This window comes from Corylus avellana, chromosome 6 (genome assembly GCF_965113065.1).
Source record: "Corylus avellana chromosome 6, dhCorAvel1.hap1.2, whole genome shotgun sequence".
Lineage (NCBI taxonomy): Eukaryota > Viridiplantae > Streptophyta > Magnoliopsida > Fagales > Betulaceae > Corylus > Corylus avellana.
The window spans coordinates 26666432-26683187 of record NC_142495.1 but is presented as its reverse complement, the minus strand read 5'-3'; the positions used below and the strand labels follow the sequence as shown (position 1 = coordinate 26683187).

The 16756-nt window shown below is 35.7% G+C and overlaps 2 protein-coding genes across 2 annotated transcripts; one reads left to right on the top strand and one right to left on the bottom strand.

Annotated features, from left to right (window-relative positions):
- The first annotated feature begins 3207 nt into the window (after positions 1-3207).
- Positions 3208-7208, top strand: ITN1 (Ankyrin repeat family protein). The gene is made up of 4 exons (XM_059601113.2): positions 3208-3346; positions 3640-4134; positions 4852-5261; positions 6094-7208. The coding sequence occupies exons 1-4, from the start codon at positions 3322-3324 to the stop codon at positions 6913-6915; spliced, it is 1752 nt and encodes a 583-aa protein (XP_059457096.1). The 5' UTR covers positions 3208-3321; the 3' UTR covers positions 6916-7208.
- Positions 7209-11577: 4369 nt separating this feature from the next.
- On the bottom strand, positions 11578-12902 carry MAKR4 (membrane-associated kinase regulator). The gene has a single exon (XM_059602141.2). The coding sequence runs from the start codon at positions 12801-12803 to the stop codon at positions 11742-11744; it is 1062 nt and encodes a 353-aa protein (XP_059458124.2). The 5' UTR covers positions 12804-12902; the 3' UTR covers positions 11578-11741.
- Positions 12903-16756: the final 3854 nt, after the last annotated feature.

The window sequence follows — 16756 nt, the reverse complement described above, 5'->3', positions numbered from 1 at the left end:
GGGCGTGCCCATCAATTCTGAGTTAAAGGGCTTTAACGTATCATTCTCCACTAAAGGAGATGGAGAATATGACTAAAATTGACAGATGGATGGCACTTGAGCAATATAAACTATTTTTAGTTATCAAAATGTAATTAAGCTGTTTTTAGGAATGAAAATGTTAATTCTTCAAAATGACATGTTATAATTTGACCTTTTTTCAAGCGTTGCAACTTGCAAATAACTTGCAATGTTTATTTCATACTATCTATACACATATGCATATATAAACATAAACCCAATTATATCTATTACATCAGGAAGAAAAATCATTTATGTAGTTTTAAATACTTAGCATGTTATTATTACTGATTTAAAAATAATTAAAAAAATGAAGTTATACGAGCCGAGCTTATACGTGTTCGGCTCATTTAATACATGAGTCTATATTAAAAAAAAAAATGCAAAATCAGTCATTGTAATTTACTTGATTTGCAATTAACTCCCTGTGATATTAAAATGAACGTAAATGATATTGATCTATGTCAAAAATACTATTTACTCCATACAGTCAAATTTTGTTCATTGACTTAACAGATTCCGAGAGTTTGACGTAAAAGTTAATAAAATTGTGACACGTGTTTTGTTTAAGTCAATGCGCACTAACATAATCTGTTAAGTCAGTGATATACTTCTTGCATTTTTCTAGGTTTCAAAATTATCATTGGACTTGTGAAGTCTATCTATGAGATCCATATGGACCCATAAATCTAATTGTAATTTTAAAAGATATAAAAGTGTGAGAAGGACCATGGAAGAAAATTAATCATTTCTCATTGAATGTTACACTAAAAAGATATGCAATATAACCCACTTAGACATGATTCATAAAAAAAATAAAAAATAAATAATAAATAATTTTTTAAAAAAAAAAAAAAAAAAAAAAAAGAAGGCCCACTTAGACATGCTATACATTATCTCATGGTCATTTTCTCGTCTTTCTAATTTTTTTTTTTTTTTTTAATTACCATTGAATCTATAAGGGCTACGTATAGTACTCATATAGGTGTACGGATTCAATAATAATTTTAATAACTTAAAAAATGAGAAAAAAATCCATAAGAGAAAAGAAATCGCCCCTCAATATTCCATTCAGCATGTTCACACTTAGGAAATGTTGCAGATCTTTCCTTTGAAAGGGTCAACATTAGGTAGACATTCGACGTGGAAAGCAAAAGTTGCATCTGAATTACGCTATGGGTCAAATGACTTAAAAGACCCCGTGTTCTTTTCACACACTGTATCTTTGTGAAGCGCTGAAGCTGGAGACTTGGGGAGTCAACTGCGCTGTACATAAACGACTTCGGTGGTTTCTCATTATTATTACCGGGAGGAGCGCTTGATTATTGGAGATGCCCGAAATTAATATACATTTTTTTTTTTTTTCTTTTCTCTTTCATTACTTAATTAATTCCTGAACATGATAAAAGTATTAAGATCTTTCAGGGGTGATATTTTTTTTTTTTTTTTTTTTTTCTTTAGAAAAAGAAGTGGACTCTCCAATAATAAACCAAAATAAAAATACAATGCAGAAAATAAAAACAATAAATAAGAAATGGGCCAAAGAATTACTTGGCCCTTTAGGTCTTGATCTAAATACCAAAAAAGCTTTGCATTTGAAGTAGGCCAAGAAGTTGACCCACTGTTTCAAATGCCTTAATAAAGCCTTATAAATCCTTATCTTTTCAGGCCAAGAAGTTTTCCTTATCATTTTGAGCTTCTCCCTCTAAACTAAAGAGAGAAGCAAAAATTATGATCTTTCAAGTTTGATGTTTGCATTTATTTACTGGAAAATTTGGTAAACAGATTTATGTGATATGACCATGTAATAAATCTTTGTTTCAAAATGCCTTATAAATCCTTGTTTATATATATATATGGACATAGTAATTTAATTTTAAAGGGTCTAATAAAGATATTTAGTTCCACCCCACGTTGAATGAAAGTTCTTCTAACTCAGCTTAAAAATTTGTCATGTATTCCTTTTGTAAGAATCATATATTTCTTTTAATAGTTCTTAAGTATTTTTTTAATAGAATTTCTTCCAACTTGTTAATTTTATTAATAAAAAAAAAATGGAAGTCTTACCTGTTTAAGAAACACATACACTTTTATGAATTGAATTTGAGAAACTTCTTCCGCTCTAATTCGAATGAAAACTTTGCTCACAAAATAATTCTTCAGTAATAATTTCGTTTTTTTTTTTTTTTGTTGAATCCCCTTAAGAAATTACACCCGGCACAGTAATTAATTATTTTGTTATTAATGATTCTATTTGTTAATCAATTTTGGAAGATTTTTATTTTCTATATTTTTAAAAGTGTTTTAGATTTAAGTTGTTTATTAATGATAAATATTAGAGGTCAATAAGTTTTCCATATTTGATACATGAGAATTGAGAAGTGCTAGAGAGCCAAACAAATGAATCTAGAAAAATTTTCAAACTATGTGGCAAGAGGTTTTTAAATTTTTTTTTTTTAAAAAAAAAATGCTAGAATCTAATAAAAACTCCACATTTTACCAATAAAAGTCCATGTAGCAAGATGCCACATCATATTTTTTGTAGAGAAAAAAAAGACAACAACAAAAAGAAGACGCCTTTATGAACAAAATATGCAGTTTTTATCAGATTCTAGCTTTTTTTTAAAAAAAATACAATTCTCTCTTCTTTGTCTGTCACTCATGGTCTGCCACGTCAGTTTGAAAAGTTTTTCTAGATTTATTTGTATGGCTCCCTACCACTTCTCTTGACACATATTTTCCTATAAATTCATTAGATCAACTATTAGATTTGTGGGGTCTACTATTAACTTATTTGATGTTTATATAAGTTTACAAATCTAATTATTGATCTGTAAGATGAGACGAGCCAAATATGAAAAGAATACTGACCCATAACATTTCATTATTAATATATTTCCTTTAAATAAAAAATGAAAAGAAAAGAGAGAGAATACAAATTTTAACCGCAGCAAATATTTTTCCAACTATTTAAATAGTTACGTTTATTTTAACAGAAAATAAATTTTGACAAAAAAAATATTTTCAGCGCAGCCATAGTGTTAGAGACTTTGAGTGATGAAGTGGGGACCAGTTTTTCAGGTGACGACAATCTTCTCCTTCCCTGCACTTTCCTTCCTCTACCCTTTTGTCTACTTTTTTTATCCTTCCCCTTCTAAATTTCTCACCTCGTGTTTCCTCTCCCCCTCTCTCTCTCTCTCTCTCTCTCTCTCACTTTGCATGAACTCTTAGGTTCCTTCCACTTTCGCTTCCAATTCAATCATGGCGTCGTCACCGATCGAAGAAGGTACTCTCTCTCTCTTTCCCTTATCTCAGTCCTTTGCTTCAATTACTTCGATTATTTTGGCGATCCATCCGGACCGATTATTCTTGTTGCTGCATATTATAGCTGCTCTGTTGGGTTCGTGGGAAAATGTTTCCCTGGAAAAGATTTCTTATCAATGATTTAACTTAGAGAATATGTAAATTAAACTGATTTTTTCCTCTGAAACAAAAGAAACGGAGCTAAAGAAAGTTGTTAGGTATTTTTGACTTGTGATATGCATGAGAGATTGATCTTGGATGTAATTGAATGAGTAGGAGTTGAGAGGGACTTAGAGAAGGGAGTGGTGGCTCCACCGCGAAGTCTAAATCCTCTGGCTGAGCCGTCACCGACGCCGTCTCCGTCGTCGACAGCTCCGGCTCTGGTCCTGTCCAATTCCGGTAAGCGGATTGATCAGGCGGGGAAGAAGAAGTACGTGAAGCAGGTGACGGGGCGGCACAACGACACCGAGCTGCACTTGGCGGCACAGCGCGGGGATCTGGCCGCGGTGAAGCAGGTGCTCCACGATATCGATTCGCAGATGGTGGGAACTCTGAGTGGCGCAGAATTCGACACGGAGGTCGCCGAGGTCCAGGCTGCGGTTGTGAATGAGGTCAATGAGTTGCAAGAGACAGCACTGTATAAGGCTGCCGAGAAGGGGTACCTTGATATTGTGAAGGAATTGTTGAAGTATTCGAGTAAAGAGACTCTCACGATGAAGAACCAGTCTGGGTTCGATCCATTGCATATAGCTGCAAGTCAAGGGCACAATGGTAATTGATCAAGTAGTTTTTCTTGTTTTGATTGTGGGCTTTATAAATTTGAATATGGCTATTTTAGTCTGAATCATGGTAAAGATTGTAACAAGAAGAAAATTGATTTCATATGGAAAAATTGTACGAAGGGCTTATATAAGGTATTGACGGTTGAGCTCTTTTTTTATTGCAATCAAGAGATTTAGCTTACAACTTGATGAACTACGAGGTTCTTTGCAGGAGGAAAAGGATGTCTCTGCAGTCATCCTTCCTTGAATGCGTCTTTAAGGATTGATATCAAATTTCAGAATGTATAAAGCATAAATTTTAAATAAAATCAATTTTATGGAAGAGAAATATTCTAATTGACACCTTACCACAAAAGTTAGCAGTAACAGAAGTTGTGATCTCTGGCTTTTCAGTATTAGGCTTATATACTTTGTGAAGAGATTATTATTTATCAAAAAGGAATGTGGGATGAAGTGTCATTTCTAGTGGCAACTCTCCCCTGTACTACTGGGTTTCCAGTTGTTGGTTTTATTGCTTTATCCCTGGTCCCTTTTTCAATCTTCAAGATGATAAGTTTCCATTTCATCTGCTCAAAATCATCAAAGTATGAACATTGCAATAAAGAATTGAATGTTATAGTGACAACTTGTGTAAGATATGCATCCAGTTGAAATTTTTCTATTTTCCATAATAGACGGTGCACTCATGATGATTCTTCTGTCACAGCCATTGTCAAGGTGCTTCTAGATCATGACCCTGGGCTCAGCAAAACAATTGGCCCAGCAGGTGCGACTCCTCTTATATCTGCAGCTACAAGAGGCCATACAGAAGTAGTGAATGAACTGCTGTCAAAGGATTGTAGTTTGCTGGAGATCCCTCGATCCAATGGGAAAAATGCATTGCATTTGGCTGCTCGACAGGGGCATGTTGACATTATAAAATCATTACTGAGCAAAGATCCACAGTTAGCACGAAGGACTGACAAGAAAGGGCAGACTGCATTGCATATGGCTGTAAAAGGGCAGAGCTGTGAGGTGGTCAAATCACTTCTCGACGCTGATGCTGCTATTGTTATGCTTCCAGATAAAAAGGGTAACACAGCATTACATGTAGCCACAAGGAAAAAGCGAGTAGAGGTACCATATCTTGGCTTATCCTGCACTTTTTGTTTAAATATGTATCCTTTGAAAGGTTCAACTGTTCACATATCTTTTGAATGTTACAAATATTAGTCAATGGCTTTAATTCACATTTTGTGTTTAAAGGTTTTTCAGTTCTTAAAATAAAATTTGCTTTTACGGGTTGGAGGGGGGAGGTTACTTGCTTAACTAAAACTTAACTTCATCTGCCTGAATGAATATTTCAATTGGCACACCGTGTCTTTCAATGCTGGCACTCTTGATCCCTGCAGGTGTCTAGCTTGTATTTTCTCATTCCAACTATCCAATTAACATCTCTCTGTGATGTACTTCTGCTTCTTATTCGCTAGTCTCCTGTAAATGAATACATCTCACCTTGTCATCATTTCTTTCATTGATTCCCTGAAACATGAAAATTTCATCCTGCTCAAGTCCTCTACTATTAGTGCTTTCCTCATATTTTAGCACTGCTCCAGGAAAAAATTATGTATTAGTTTGTTCTGTTTACATATCATGTTTATTTTTCTTAAAGCTATTTCCTCCATATTTGAATTCACTATTCTGCATTTGTACTAACAACATGAGCAAAGCAAGCCACACCAATTGGCCATATATTAGACTAAAATTATCTGACTTCTGCATGGTTTTCTACATATGACAAGTTTATAAATTATATCATCATGCATCTCTCTCCCCTCCTCTCTAGGCATACAGATTACTCATTTGATTGCATCTTCCATTTGTACATGCTTCCTATAATTTGAAGTGTACACATAGATGTAGGGGGGAAATTTTTGCCTAGAATTGATGTTTCCTATTCTCCTTGCAGATAGTAACTGAGTTGCTATCCCTTCCGGACACCAATGTTAATGCACTGACCAGAGAGCACAAAACAGCTTTAGACATAGCTATAGATCTTCCCCTTTCTGAAGAATCCACAGAGATAAAGGAGTGTCTTCATAATTATGGTGCTCTCAGAGCTAATGAACTGAACCAGCCAAGGGATGAATTGAGGAAAACTGTGACTCAAATTAAGAAAGATGTTCATATCCAGCTTGAACAAACAAGGAAAACTAACAAAAATGTTCATAATATTTCAAAAGAGCTCAGAAAACTTCACCGAGAGGGGATCAACAATGCCACCAACTCAGTGACTGTGGTGGCTGTACTCTTTGCTACGGTCGCCTTTGCAGCTATTTTTACTGTGCCTGGCGGGGATCATGACGATGGATCGGCTGTGGTGGTGAGCAGTGCTTCTTTCAAAATCTTCTTCATCTTCAACGCCATCGCACTTTTTACATCCTTGGCTGTTGTGGTTGTTCAAATTACGCTGGTTAGAGGTGAGACAAAAGCGGAAAAACGAGTAGTGGAGATAATAAACAAGTTGATGTGGTTGGCTTCCGTGTGCACTTCGGTGGCATTTATGGCGTCCTCTTATATAGTGGTTGGCAAGAAGCACGAGTGGGCTGCAGATTTGGTTACTGCTGTTGGGGGAGTGATAATGGCTGGGGTTCTTGGTACTATGACTTATTATGTGGTGAGGTCAAAGAGGAATCGTTCAATAAGGAAGAGGGAGAAGAGGAGCGGATCCAACTCCGGGCATCACTCTGATTACTCCAACTCAGCAGTCGATCCGATCTTTGCCCTTTGATGATTATAGAGATTGTGAAATGCATGCTGAACGAGTACGTAAGTGTTCGGTGTGCCTTTTAAGAGTAGCTTTGGACTTGATAAGAAACAATTATAGCTCTGCCATTAAATTCCTGTGCACGTTTATGTATTTGATTTTTCTTCTTTTCTTTCGGTCCAATACTCCAAATGATATAATCTCTTTACTTGTAATATTAGAGAGAAACTGGGGATGGACTCTTAACCATGGACCCAAAGATCTCAGTCGTCTGTACAGGCTGCATATTTACGGTTGGAACTGCCTTTACTTTCCAATGGACATTGGCTAGAAAATTAGTGTGTTAGGGTTGAAGGATTTAACCAATTTAATTAAATGGGTTGAATTAAAGTAGACTTATAGTCTTATACTCATATTTTGACTTGACTCAAATGTTACTGGCGGCATTTGAGGTTGGCAATTTTTAATATGATTTGTAAACTTGACACGATTTCAATAAAAAAATTAGGGTTGAGGTGTTTGACCCGTTTAACTAAATGAGTTGGGTTAAAGTTAGTCTATATAGTTCTATATTCGTGTCTTGATATGATTCAAATTCGAAAAAAAAAAAAATTAAATTAAAAGTTAAAAATTAAAAATTAAAAATTAAAAAATTTTGCTACCCCTAGTTTGGGGGTGTTAGGTTTGGATTGGGGTTGTGAGCTAGGGTCATGTAAAATCTAAGTATCCTTGAATCAAAGAGTCAATAATGAAAAAATAGTCTAGATAAAGAGAGAGTACCTTTATCTAGAGTGCCTATTATGGTTGAATAAAGAGGGGGTTTGTTAGGTTGTGAAGGTCATACATCTTTTTGTGAGTTTTACCCTTCCTTATGTCACACTTCTTTCGACGTGGACCCAAGTAGAAATTGTGAGTTATTGATTATGCATTGTATTCCTAAATTTTTAGGACCTTTATATGGAGTTGACCTTTTTGTGAGGTGGCCCTTTTATTTATTGGCCTTAGGCTTATTTATGGTATAATCTTATATTATTTTGCAAGCACCATATTATTTGGTTTTATTATCGTGCTATAATCTTCAATGGAAATTTGAACAATACATGTGAGAGTGTGAGTAGTTAAATATAATTTTGGACTCGAAGTTAACATTACAAAATCAGTGACACTTTTCCAGAGTGGTAGAGTTTTTCCAAAGAAATAAAATAAAGATTTATAAAATATCTAGATAATTTATAAACTGTACACGGAGAAATTTGTCACTCCTAATTTTCTTTATATTAGTAATGCTCCAGGCAAGTAGAGAGGCAAGTATAGAGGATCAATTCTGTGGTCTAAATTACATATCTATAAGCTGTTTTCTTGAAGTCCCGATGACTGATCTTTAGTGAAGCACAAAGGTAAAAATTATGTAATTGTCAAATGCAAGTACCCAGGTAGTCAATTATGAGGTGGAATATTAGCGGTATACAATTCCATAATCCTCAAAGGCCATTCGGATTTCGGATGTATATGCTAATGACCATAACATTTTGGGTCCCCAAGAGATAACTCAATCAGTTGTGAACTGCGTCTTATGAAGTGGAGGTCATTAATTCAAATCTCCTTTCTCCTTTCTCCTTTCCATTGCGTGGATATGTCAAAAAAAAAAAACCCTTTTGGGTTCTATTTTTCGGGGTTGCTTTGAAAATGAAAGAAATTTCTTAACAAATTCGTCAAGTGTCTAAATGTAACGTGTCATTTAAACATATGAAAATTACTTCTTCTTTTTTTTTACTAATCCTATCAAAAAATCATGTGAAAAGTATTAAATTATCAGTTGTCTCAAAAGTTTAAGCTGATAAGAAGATGTAAATTTAATGACTTAATTAATACTTTAACACTCACCCTCACGTGTGAGCTTAAACTCTCTTTTAATAAGTAAGGCTCAACACGTGAAATATTTAATTTAAATATGGGATAAATTGATGGAGACAAGGTTCGATCTCAGGATCATTGGCTCTGATACATGCTATTAAAAAATTATATACTTCTCACATACTAAGAAATACATGTCACTTTTGGAGATTGAATTAAACGAATTCTGTCAACTCAATTTATAAGAAATTTCCGTCCTCTTTTAAAATTCAAATAACAAAAGGAGAAGCTGAAGTAATTAGGTATCCCGCCAAGTAGGTATACATATATATGTGAGCCTGAGGCCTCTGCCTTTTCCTTCTTTCTACCCGTGTATATATATATATCCGTAGAAGCTGGGTGGGGGAAAGGGGTTTCCCCTTAGTGCTCAACAACATCAAATGGGCATTTTCATTGCTTTCCTTTGGCTTTAATCCTGTCAAAATTCTGGCTGACATGTTTACTTAGTTTAAGGCTCCAGTACACCCACTAGGTAAGGGAAAAGAGCCTCCTGAAAGACTGTTTGTCTGCAAATGAAGATTTCCTCTTTCTTAGTATACTTTTTTGTTATTTATTTTTCTTTCTTTCTTCCCTTTGCTCAACTTTGTTGGTGTGCTTAGTGCACCCGTGCGTGTATGGGGGGCTTAACCCTAACACTTTTTTCCACGTTTTGAGCAGTTTTCTAAAACTTTGTAAAAGAATGTTTTTTTTCTATGATGTTACCAATAACATATATTTAAGAAATGCAGGTGTCTCTTCGTTGCCTTTGAGAGGTGGGCAGGTGGGCTTTCTAGTACTACAGTCATGATTAATTCCGTTAATTGATAACTTGCTGGAACCTAATCATCCTTATCTTTATGTAGTTTATTAGTTTATATATATATATATATTCCAAGGAAACCATGTCAGCTTGTGGAAGAGATGAGACGGGTTGAAAGACTCATGCCCATCACTCATATATAATGTTCTTTTTCCTTTCTCCTAATCATTGAAACTATATAGGGAGTACTTGAATCATGTCGGCAAAAATCATGGACTCTTGGTTTGGGATTTCATTTTATTTTTAGGAAAAATTACTTATTTCTAGTATATATATATATATATATATATAACATATTCCAAGGAAACCATGTCAGCTTGTGGAAGAAGAGATGAGACGGGTTGAAAGACTCATGCCCCATCACTCATATATAATGTTCTTTTTCCTTTCTCCTAATCATTGAAACTATATAGGGAGTACTTGAATCATGTCGGCAAAAATCATGGACTCTTGGTTTGGGATTTCATTTTATTTTTAAGAAAAATTACTTATTTAGTTCCTAGGGTTTGTAGTTGTACCAAAATGACCCATAGGGTATTAAAAGTACCAAATTAATCATTGGGTTCAAAGTGATCCATGTTGTCAGCTATTTGACGGAAAGCATTAAATGCACATGTGAATTCACGTCATAACTAATCATCGATTGACAAGTGATCTGATTAATGCTTAACCTATTATAAAATTATAGTTTTACCTTTAAAATAAAATAACAAGAATAATAATAAAAAAAGAAGAAGCGGTTGAGCGCTCATCACTTGGGCAGGGACGACCTCTCCTCACATGGGATCGGTCGACCACCCTTCACTTGATGAAGGACAACCTCCCCTCGGAGTGGGGCAGTTGATTGCTTCTTGTAATGTGAGGGAAAACCCCATCAACAAATGAGGGGCAGTCAGTTGCCACTCTCTAAGGGGCAGGCAATTGCCCCTCACCAAGGGGGTTTCACTAGTGAGGAGCAATTAAATGACTTTCTATGAGGGGAAGTCTCCTTAGGAGAGGTTGATTGTCCTCATGAAAGGTGGTGGACCACCCCTCAACTAGTGAGAATGTGAGAGGAAACATCTTCTTTATATATATATATATATATATATAGGGTAAAACTACCATTTTACAATAGGTATAGTCATCAACCATGCCATGTGTTAATCGGTGATTAGTTGTGATGTGGATCAACGTGTACATCTAATAACTTTTGTCAAACAATAGACGGTACGGAGAACTTAGGATAAATAACTTATCTCATATATCAATTTGGTACTTTTGATATCTTAAATATCAGTTTGATACAGCTATAAATCCAAAGGACTAAATAAGTAATTTCTCCTTATTTTTACTTTGAAATTTTGTATTTTATAACCACAACAGAATAACCGCAATTGAACCTGTAAGTGGTGCAAAATGATAGTTCGCTTCTTTTTATTTTTTGCTACTTAATTATTTTGAAAAAAGATTGTATTCATAATTCATCACTATGAACAGTTAAATCCGATCCACGTCCTCATAAATTAAGTTAATTAAGCAAGGTGATCACTATATAGCTCAGGAAAAAAAGAAAAAAATGAAGGTAAATACATAGAGCCTATACTCAGATAGCTTATGTCACAAGCAACAAAGATATAAAATCCCGATACCAGATTTTTACAGGAAACGTGAAGAATTGGAGCAAAAGGTGGACAAAAATAGATATTTTATTGATTTCTTGTTCTTATGCTTTGCTCCTTATTATAGTCTGTCGTTTTTATGCTTGGTGGAAGTACTGTGAATTGCAGTACGTAGTGCCAAAAATCAACGAGTAAAACAACTCAAAACTTGTCATAGAAAATGATTCCTAACGCTAAAGAAGATGTGAAAACAAGAAATATTATATCAATCAACTAACATTGTTGAATCCCACGCACCAAAGTGGAATTGTTTTGATCTAATGAAGAACATCATTCGTTTATACTCGCTGTAACTTTAGTTTGAGGAAGAGATCAATTTTATTGTACGTTTCACAAACTCCCGCAGGATGTTCTGGTCGATCTAGATATTTCAAAGAGCATATCCATTAGCAAAACTATGAAAGAACAAAAGAGAAAACATTAATTAACCGATTAAAATTAACTCTGTACTTTTCCCTTCTCTCTCTCTCTCTCTCTCAACCTCTGCAAAGGTCTGGCCTTTCTTGATCTTCACGAACTGAAATCCTGGAAGTTGACAACGAGTAAAACCCAACTTCGCTTACAGTCTTTCTGGAATGGAACCGCTGCTGAGATTGCTTGCAATGAGCAATGGCTCCTTGAATGGATATCTCAATGTCAGAACTTGAGCTGCTACATCTCTTGAGAAACTGCAACTCGTGAAACCCATTTGAGTTGTTGGAGCTTGAAGATGAAGAAGAGGCGGATGACAATGAATTAGAAGAAGACGAAGAAGACTTCTTTGTCGAATGGCGTTTGATTACCACCGAGAATGATCTCCTGTGGTGACCAACACCATTCTCGTCAGCATTCTTTTCTTTATCAGTGCTCCTGATGATGCTTGATGACGTTGAGCATTTGTCTTTCTGAATTTGTCGAAATGGGTTAATCTTCTTTTCATCTGCTCCTTTGGTGGCGGCTGTGCAGGAATCATGGGAGCAACCGGATTTACTGAAGAGAGATTTGAGATAAGCCCTGGAAGCCTTGAGCTTTAAACCAAGAGAGGAGTGCTTGAGCTTTTTGGTCCAAGATTTTTTTGGGTTTTGATCACCAATGAAGCCACTGAGGACTTCGGTCGAACACTCGGAGAAGTAGTCATCCGCGTTCAGTTCTCTGCTGACACGGCAAGATTCTGAGGGGGAGACATTGCAGGACTCAAATGGGGTGGTGCTAGAAATGGGTGTTGTTGTGGCGGTTGTGGCTAAAGGGGTGCTGTAGAATTCTTCAAAGATGTCTTTTCTTGTGTCGCAAGCAGGAGGGTTGGAGTTTTGCAGGAGTTTTTCTACCATTTGCAAGCGTGGGGGGAGGTGAAGAGGGAGGAGCTTTCCTTTGTAGAAGAGCTCGTCAGCTGGGGAAGTTGTAGGCTCTCTTTCTTGAGAAATGGAAGACATTTGGAACTCAAACTCTCTGGGGTGTGGAGGGGAGCTTATAGAATGGCAAAGCAAGCTGGAGAATGAGCTCACTTCCATGTCTATGTAGTCATCATCTGCATGATCACATGATACCAGCTTCTCTGCCATTTGGTACTCTTAAGATTTCCCTCTCTCTCTCTCTCTCAATGAAGCAGCTTATGGGCACTGAGCAATATTGTGAGGGACTGCACCCTTTAAAAGTGGGGAAGCCTGCAAGTTGCAGAAAGAAATAAACTGGAGGGAATTGTCAAAAACTTTTGGTAAATATTCTTGGAATACTTCCAAATATAAAATCCAGACACAATATGGGATTTTTCTAGCTAATGTCCAACACTGACCCATGTCTACACATTTCTCTTTTGTTGTGGCTCATTGCTTTTCTTCACTTATATTTATTTATAATTAATAAATGGTAGGAGTGCCTTTTTTTTTTTTTTTAATAAAGTTTTATTTTAAAGGAGTTAAAAGAGAACCAGTAATGGGATTTTAAACAGTGAATAATTCACTATTATAGTAACTTGGTCATGGCCTCAGGTTCCTTGCAAAGCACTGTGTTGGCATGGCATCATCAGGACATTGATTATTTGTAGGGACCATATGCCATTCAGATTCTCTGCTGCACAAAGAGGTAAAATTGTGATAAGAAGAGGGCTCCATTGTATTTTAAAGAGATATTTGACGTAACCCGGTGTATACCAATTTGTCAAGAACGCGCATTTAAACGGGGTTTTTCTTTTTCTTTTTTTTTTTAGCACCCATTTCTTTGATATGATTATCAGCTATTCAGAAAGATGGAGTTGATTATTCAACTAATTAACACTTTTGTCTTGGGTTGGGGTTTGTGTAGACAAATTTAACTGTGTTAAATTAATTTCCGAATAATGTTTTCATATAATTATGAAAATTCCATGTTTAATAGACCCACTTGTTGTGATAATTTGGATGGGTGTAACAAGAAAGGCTAGGGCATGTGGATGGAAGCAAATTGAATGTAGAGCTATTGGGCTCCTCTCAATAATTTATATACTTGAAATCATTTTGTGACTGATTTTTTTTTTTTTTTTTTTTTTTTGGTTGTGGCTTTTTAGGGGTTTTTGTGTGTGTACTACAATCAGTTTAATTGTACTCGACTCTTCGTTCTTAACAAAAATTTATGGACAGTTTTATTTCAAATTGGGTTAGAAAAACTCAGTCTATTAAGTTGACATGTGTCTTAATATATGCATGCATATAAGAATGAATCACATGCTCTACTAAAAATGCACGTAAGAATCACATGTTCTAAAAATACATGTCAATTTAATAGACTGAATTGAACATACTAATTTTTTTCCTATGTTTGAGATTTGTCTCTTTTGTACTCATTCATTTTGTTTTTTGTGAGAAACATTGCAGTATTTGGTGTTTTTCTTTTTTTACCAGTACTTCAATTCTTTTGGGTCCTAGATTTTTGGCTTATCAAGGAGGAACACATATGAGAGGTGTTAAGGATATAAATCCTTGGTGATAAATATTGATTTGTATTCCCTAAATCAAGAGATTGAGATAATATTTATTAACTTTGATTTAAGGGATATGATTGTATTTGAAATATTTCAAATCATATGTAAAGCTCTATAAATAGAGCAATGTATTCAAATTATAAATCAAGGAAATATGTAGCCTATTGAGGCTTTAGTGTGTGAATGTAGACTATATGCCGAACCACCTTAACATTTGCGTCTTTCTCTATTTCTTTCATTTTTCATATTATGTGTTTTTATAGGAGAGAACACACTAAATACTTAAGATGGTAACCTGGAATCTTCTGATTGTGAGGCAGGAGATGCCCATAGATTTTTATATTTGTTTGTGATTTAAATAATCAAATACTAATTAAGATAATGTACGGATATTAAACTAACTTAGTCAAGTAGATATCATAGATTAAGAGCATGTACCTGAAAACTAATATATATATATATATATATATATATATATATATATATCTGGCTTTTTATGCAAAACTCTCCAAGTCCCTATCAGTCATATTCAAATTTCGAACTAGCTTGTAGCTTAAAACATGGCTTTCTTCTCATAATATAGTAGTATCTCTCTCTCTCATCTCTGCACCATAAGAAATGAAATAAAATGGAAAGAGGTCCGCCATCCAATAGAATAATACTTAGAACTAAGAAATGACTTTATACTTCGCCTGCTTTTATCACTTTCACTGGATTCCTGGGTTTTTTTTTTTTATCACGCAATTAACAAATGCATTTGCTCAAGTAACTTTCTTGGTCTGTTGGCAAATATCTTTTCTTCTTTTTAAAAGTTTTTCAGAGTAACTTTTTTTGTCTACATCTTTTTAGATTTTCATAGTTTTTTCTAAAGCAATATATATTTTCTTCACTTGCTCAAAGACGACACAATAATGAGAGGGAGAGAGAGAGGGAGAGTTGTTGCCCTCAAAAAGGACCAACACATGATCCGACAATCCATGGTGGGGAAGGAAATTCTGGATGGATGCCTATTGCCTGCGTAGCTCGAGATTTTTTTTTTCTTCCCCTTCATCTTTTAATACACTCCTCACGTTTAAGTATCGTCTCTTTTAACCACTAGCAATGCCATAGGGATCCCAAAATCGAGACATTTTGTTATAGCTGTATTGTTCCCATGCATACACAAGAAAAGACATCAACTAGTACTATTATTTCATGGAAGTCTTGCACCACAAGAAGAAGAGGTCGGAATGGAGGAAAGACTGTTCTCAATAGTAGCAGATCATATTTTTCTGTCCGAGGTGATCGAGGGGAAAGCCAAAGCAATAATGGTTCAAAGACCGAACCACGTAATTCATTGTCTAACAAACCAAATAAACCAAAGACCGAATTGGTCTTCAGAAAAAGAGACGTCAAAGCATCGGAGTGTGTATAGTTTAGGTACAAGCTTTTAGCCTATGCTGACCAAGTACATGGTTCAATAGGCAATAATGTTTAGCCATTGTATGATATACCGATATCAGAATGTTACGTAGTTGGTACACCTAAACGTTACCTCCTTGGAAACATATACAGCACCACACATGGGTCATCAGTCTAGGTGCAATGGGATAAATTCTTCCTACAAGACACAGAAAAATACAAGCAAAAGATAGCCATACATGTATCCATCCGAATGACCCACCACTCAGAAAAGAAGGATACAAGGGTAATTTGAGCCTCACAGCTGGTTCGAGTATAGGGGCTCCAGTGCCGGGTATCCAACCATCACTAACGAAGAAGAGAGCTGCAAAACAGAACCTAAAACAGTACCGAGCAATGTCTTTTTGGTAGTCAATTTACACACTGCCTTTTGAAGGGATTTCGGGTGCGGGGGTTCCCAGCCCACTAGCTTCTGTACCCTTGTGCTGAAAGCACATAAGGTCCTGTACAATGATGACGCTCTTCAAAGATAAAACAACTTGGAACTTCTATATTGGGAAACCTTTTGAATGGCTCGCTGGCTCAAGTGTAGGGACTCGGCTGCTGGGTATCGGACCGGCACCAACAAAGAAGAGAGTTGGAATAGAACCTAACAGTTCCGAGCACTGTCTTTTGGTAGTCAATTTACAAACTGCCTTTTGAAGCGATTTCCGGTGTGAGGGTTCCCAGCCCACTAGCACCTGTACCCTTGTGCCGAAAGCACATCAAGCCCTGTACAATGATGATGCTCTTCAAAGATGAAACAAATTCCAACTTCTATATCAGGAAACCTTTTCAATAAAATCAACATTAACAACCACACGTTTGCCGCATGTTTCCTTCAACAATGAAGGGTCATTTCATCCCACCTTGTACAAGAGACAATTTTGGCCACATTCTCCACGCAAAAAGTTGGAAGCCTCGAGAACAGAGTGAGATATTTCAGAGCCCTTGCCTACTTTAGAAAAGGGATGCTGTGAATAACGTTAACTGACCCAATTTACGTAATGTTGCACCTATGATGCAAGCAGAGCAGCAATGGCCCCTAAAATTGTTGAAGGTTCCCTTTATTTGTTTAATTCATTCCTTATTACAAGATACAAGTTTTGAGAATTTACA

Coding starts and splice junctions, on each gene's coding strand:
- ITN1 (XM_059601113.2), top strand. CDS start 3,322: ATGGCGTCGTCACCGATCGAAGAAG. Junction 3,347..3,639: donor GTCGTCACCGATCGAAGAAG/GTACTCTCTCTC, acceptor TTGAATGAGTAG/GAGTTGAGAGGGACTTAGAG. Junction 4,135..4,851: donor TGCAAGTCAAGGGCACAATG/GTAATTGATCAA, acceptor CTTCTGTCACAG/CCATTGTCAAGGTGCTTCTA.
- MAKR4 (XM_059602141.2), bottom strand. CDS start 12,803: ATGGCAGAGAAGCTGGTATCATGTGATCATGCAGATGATGACTACATA.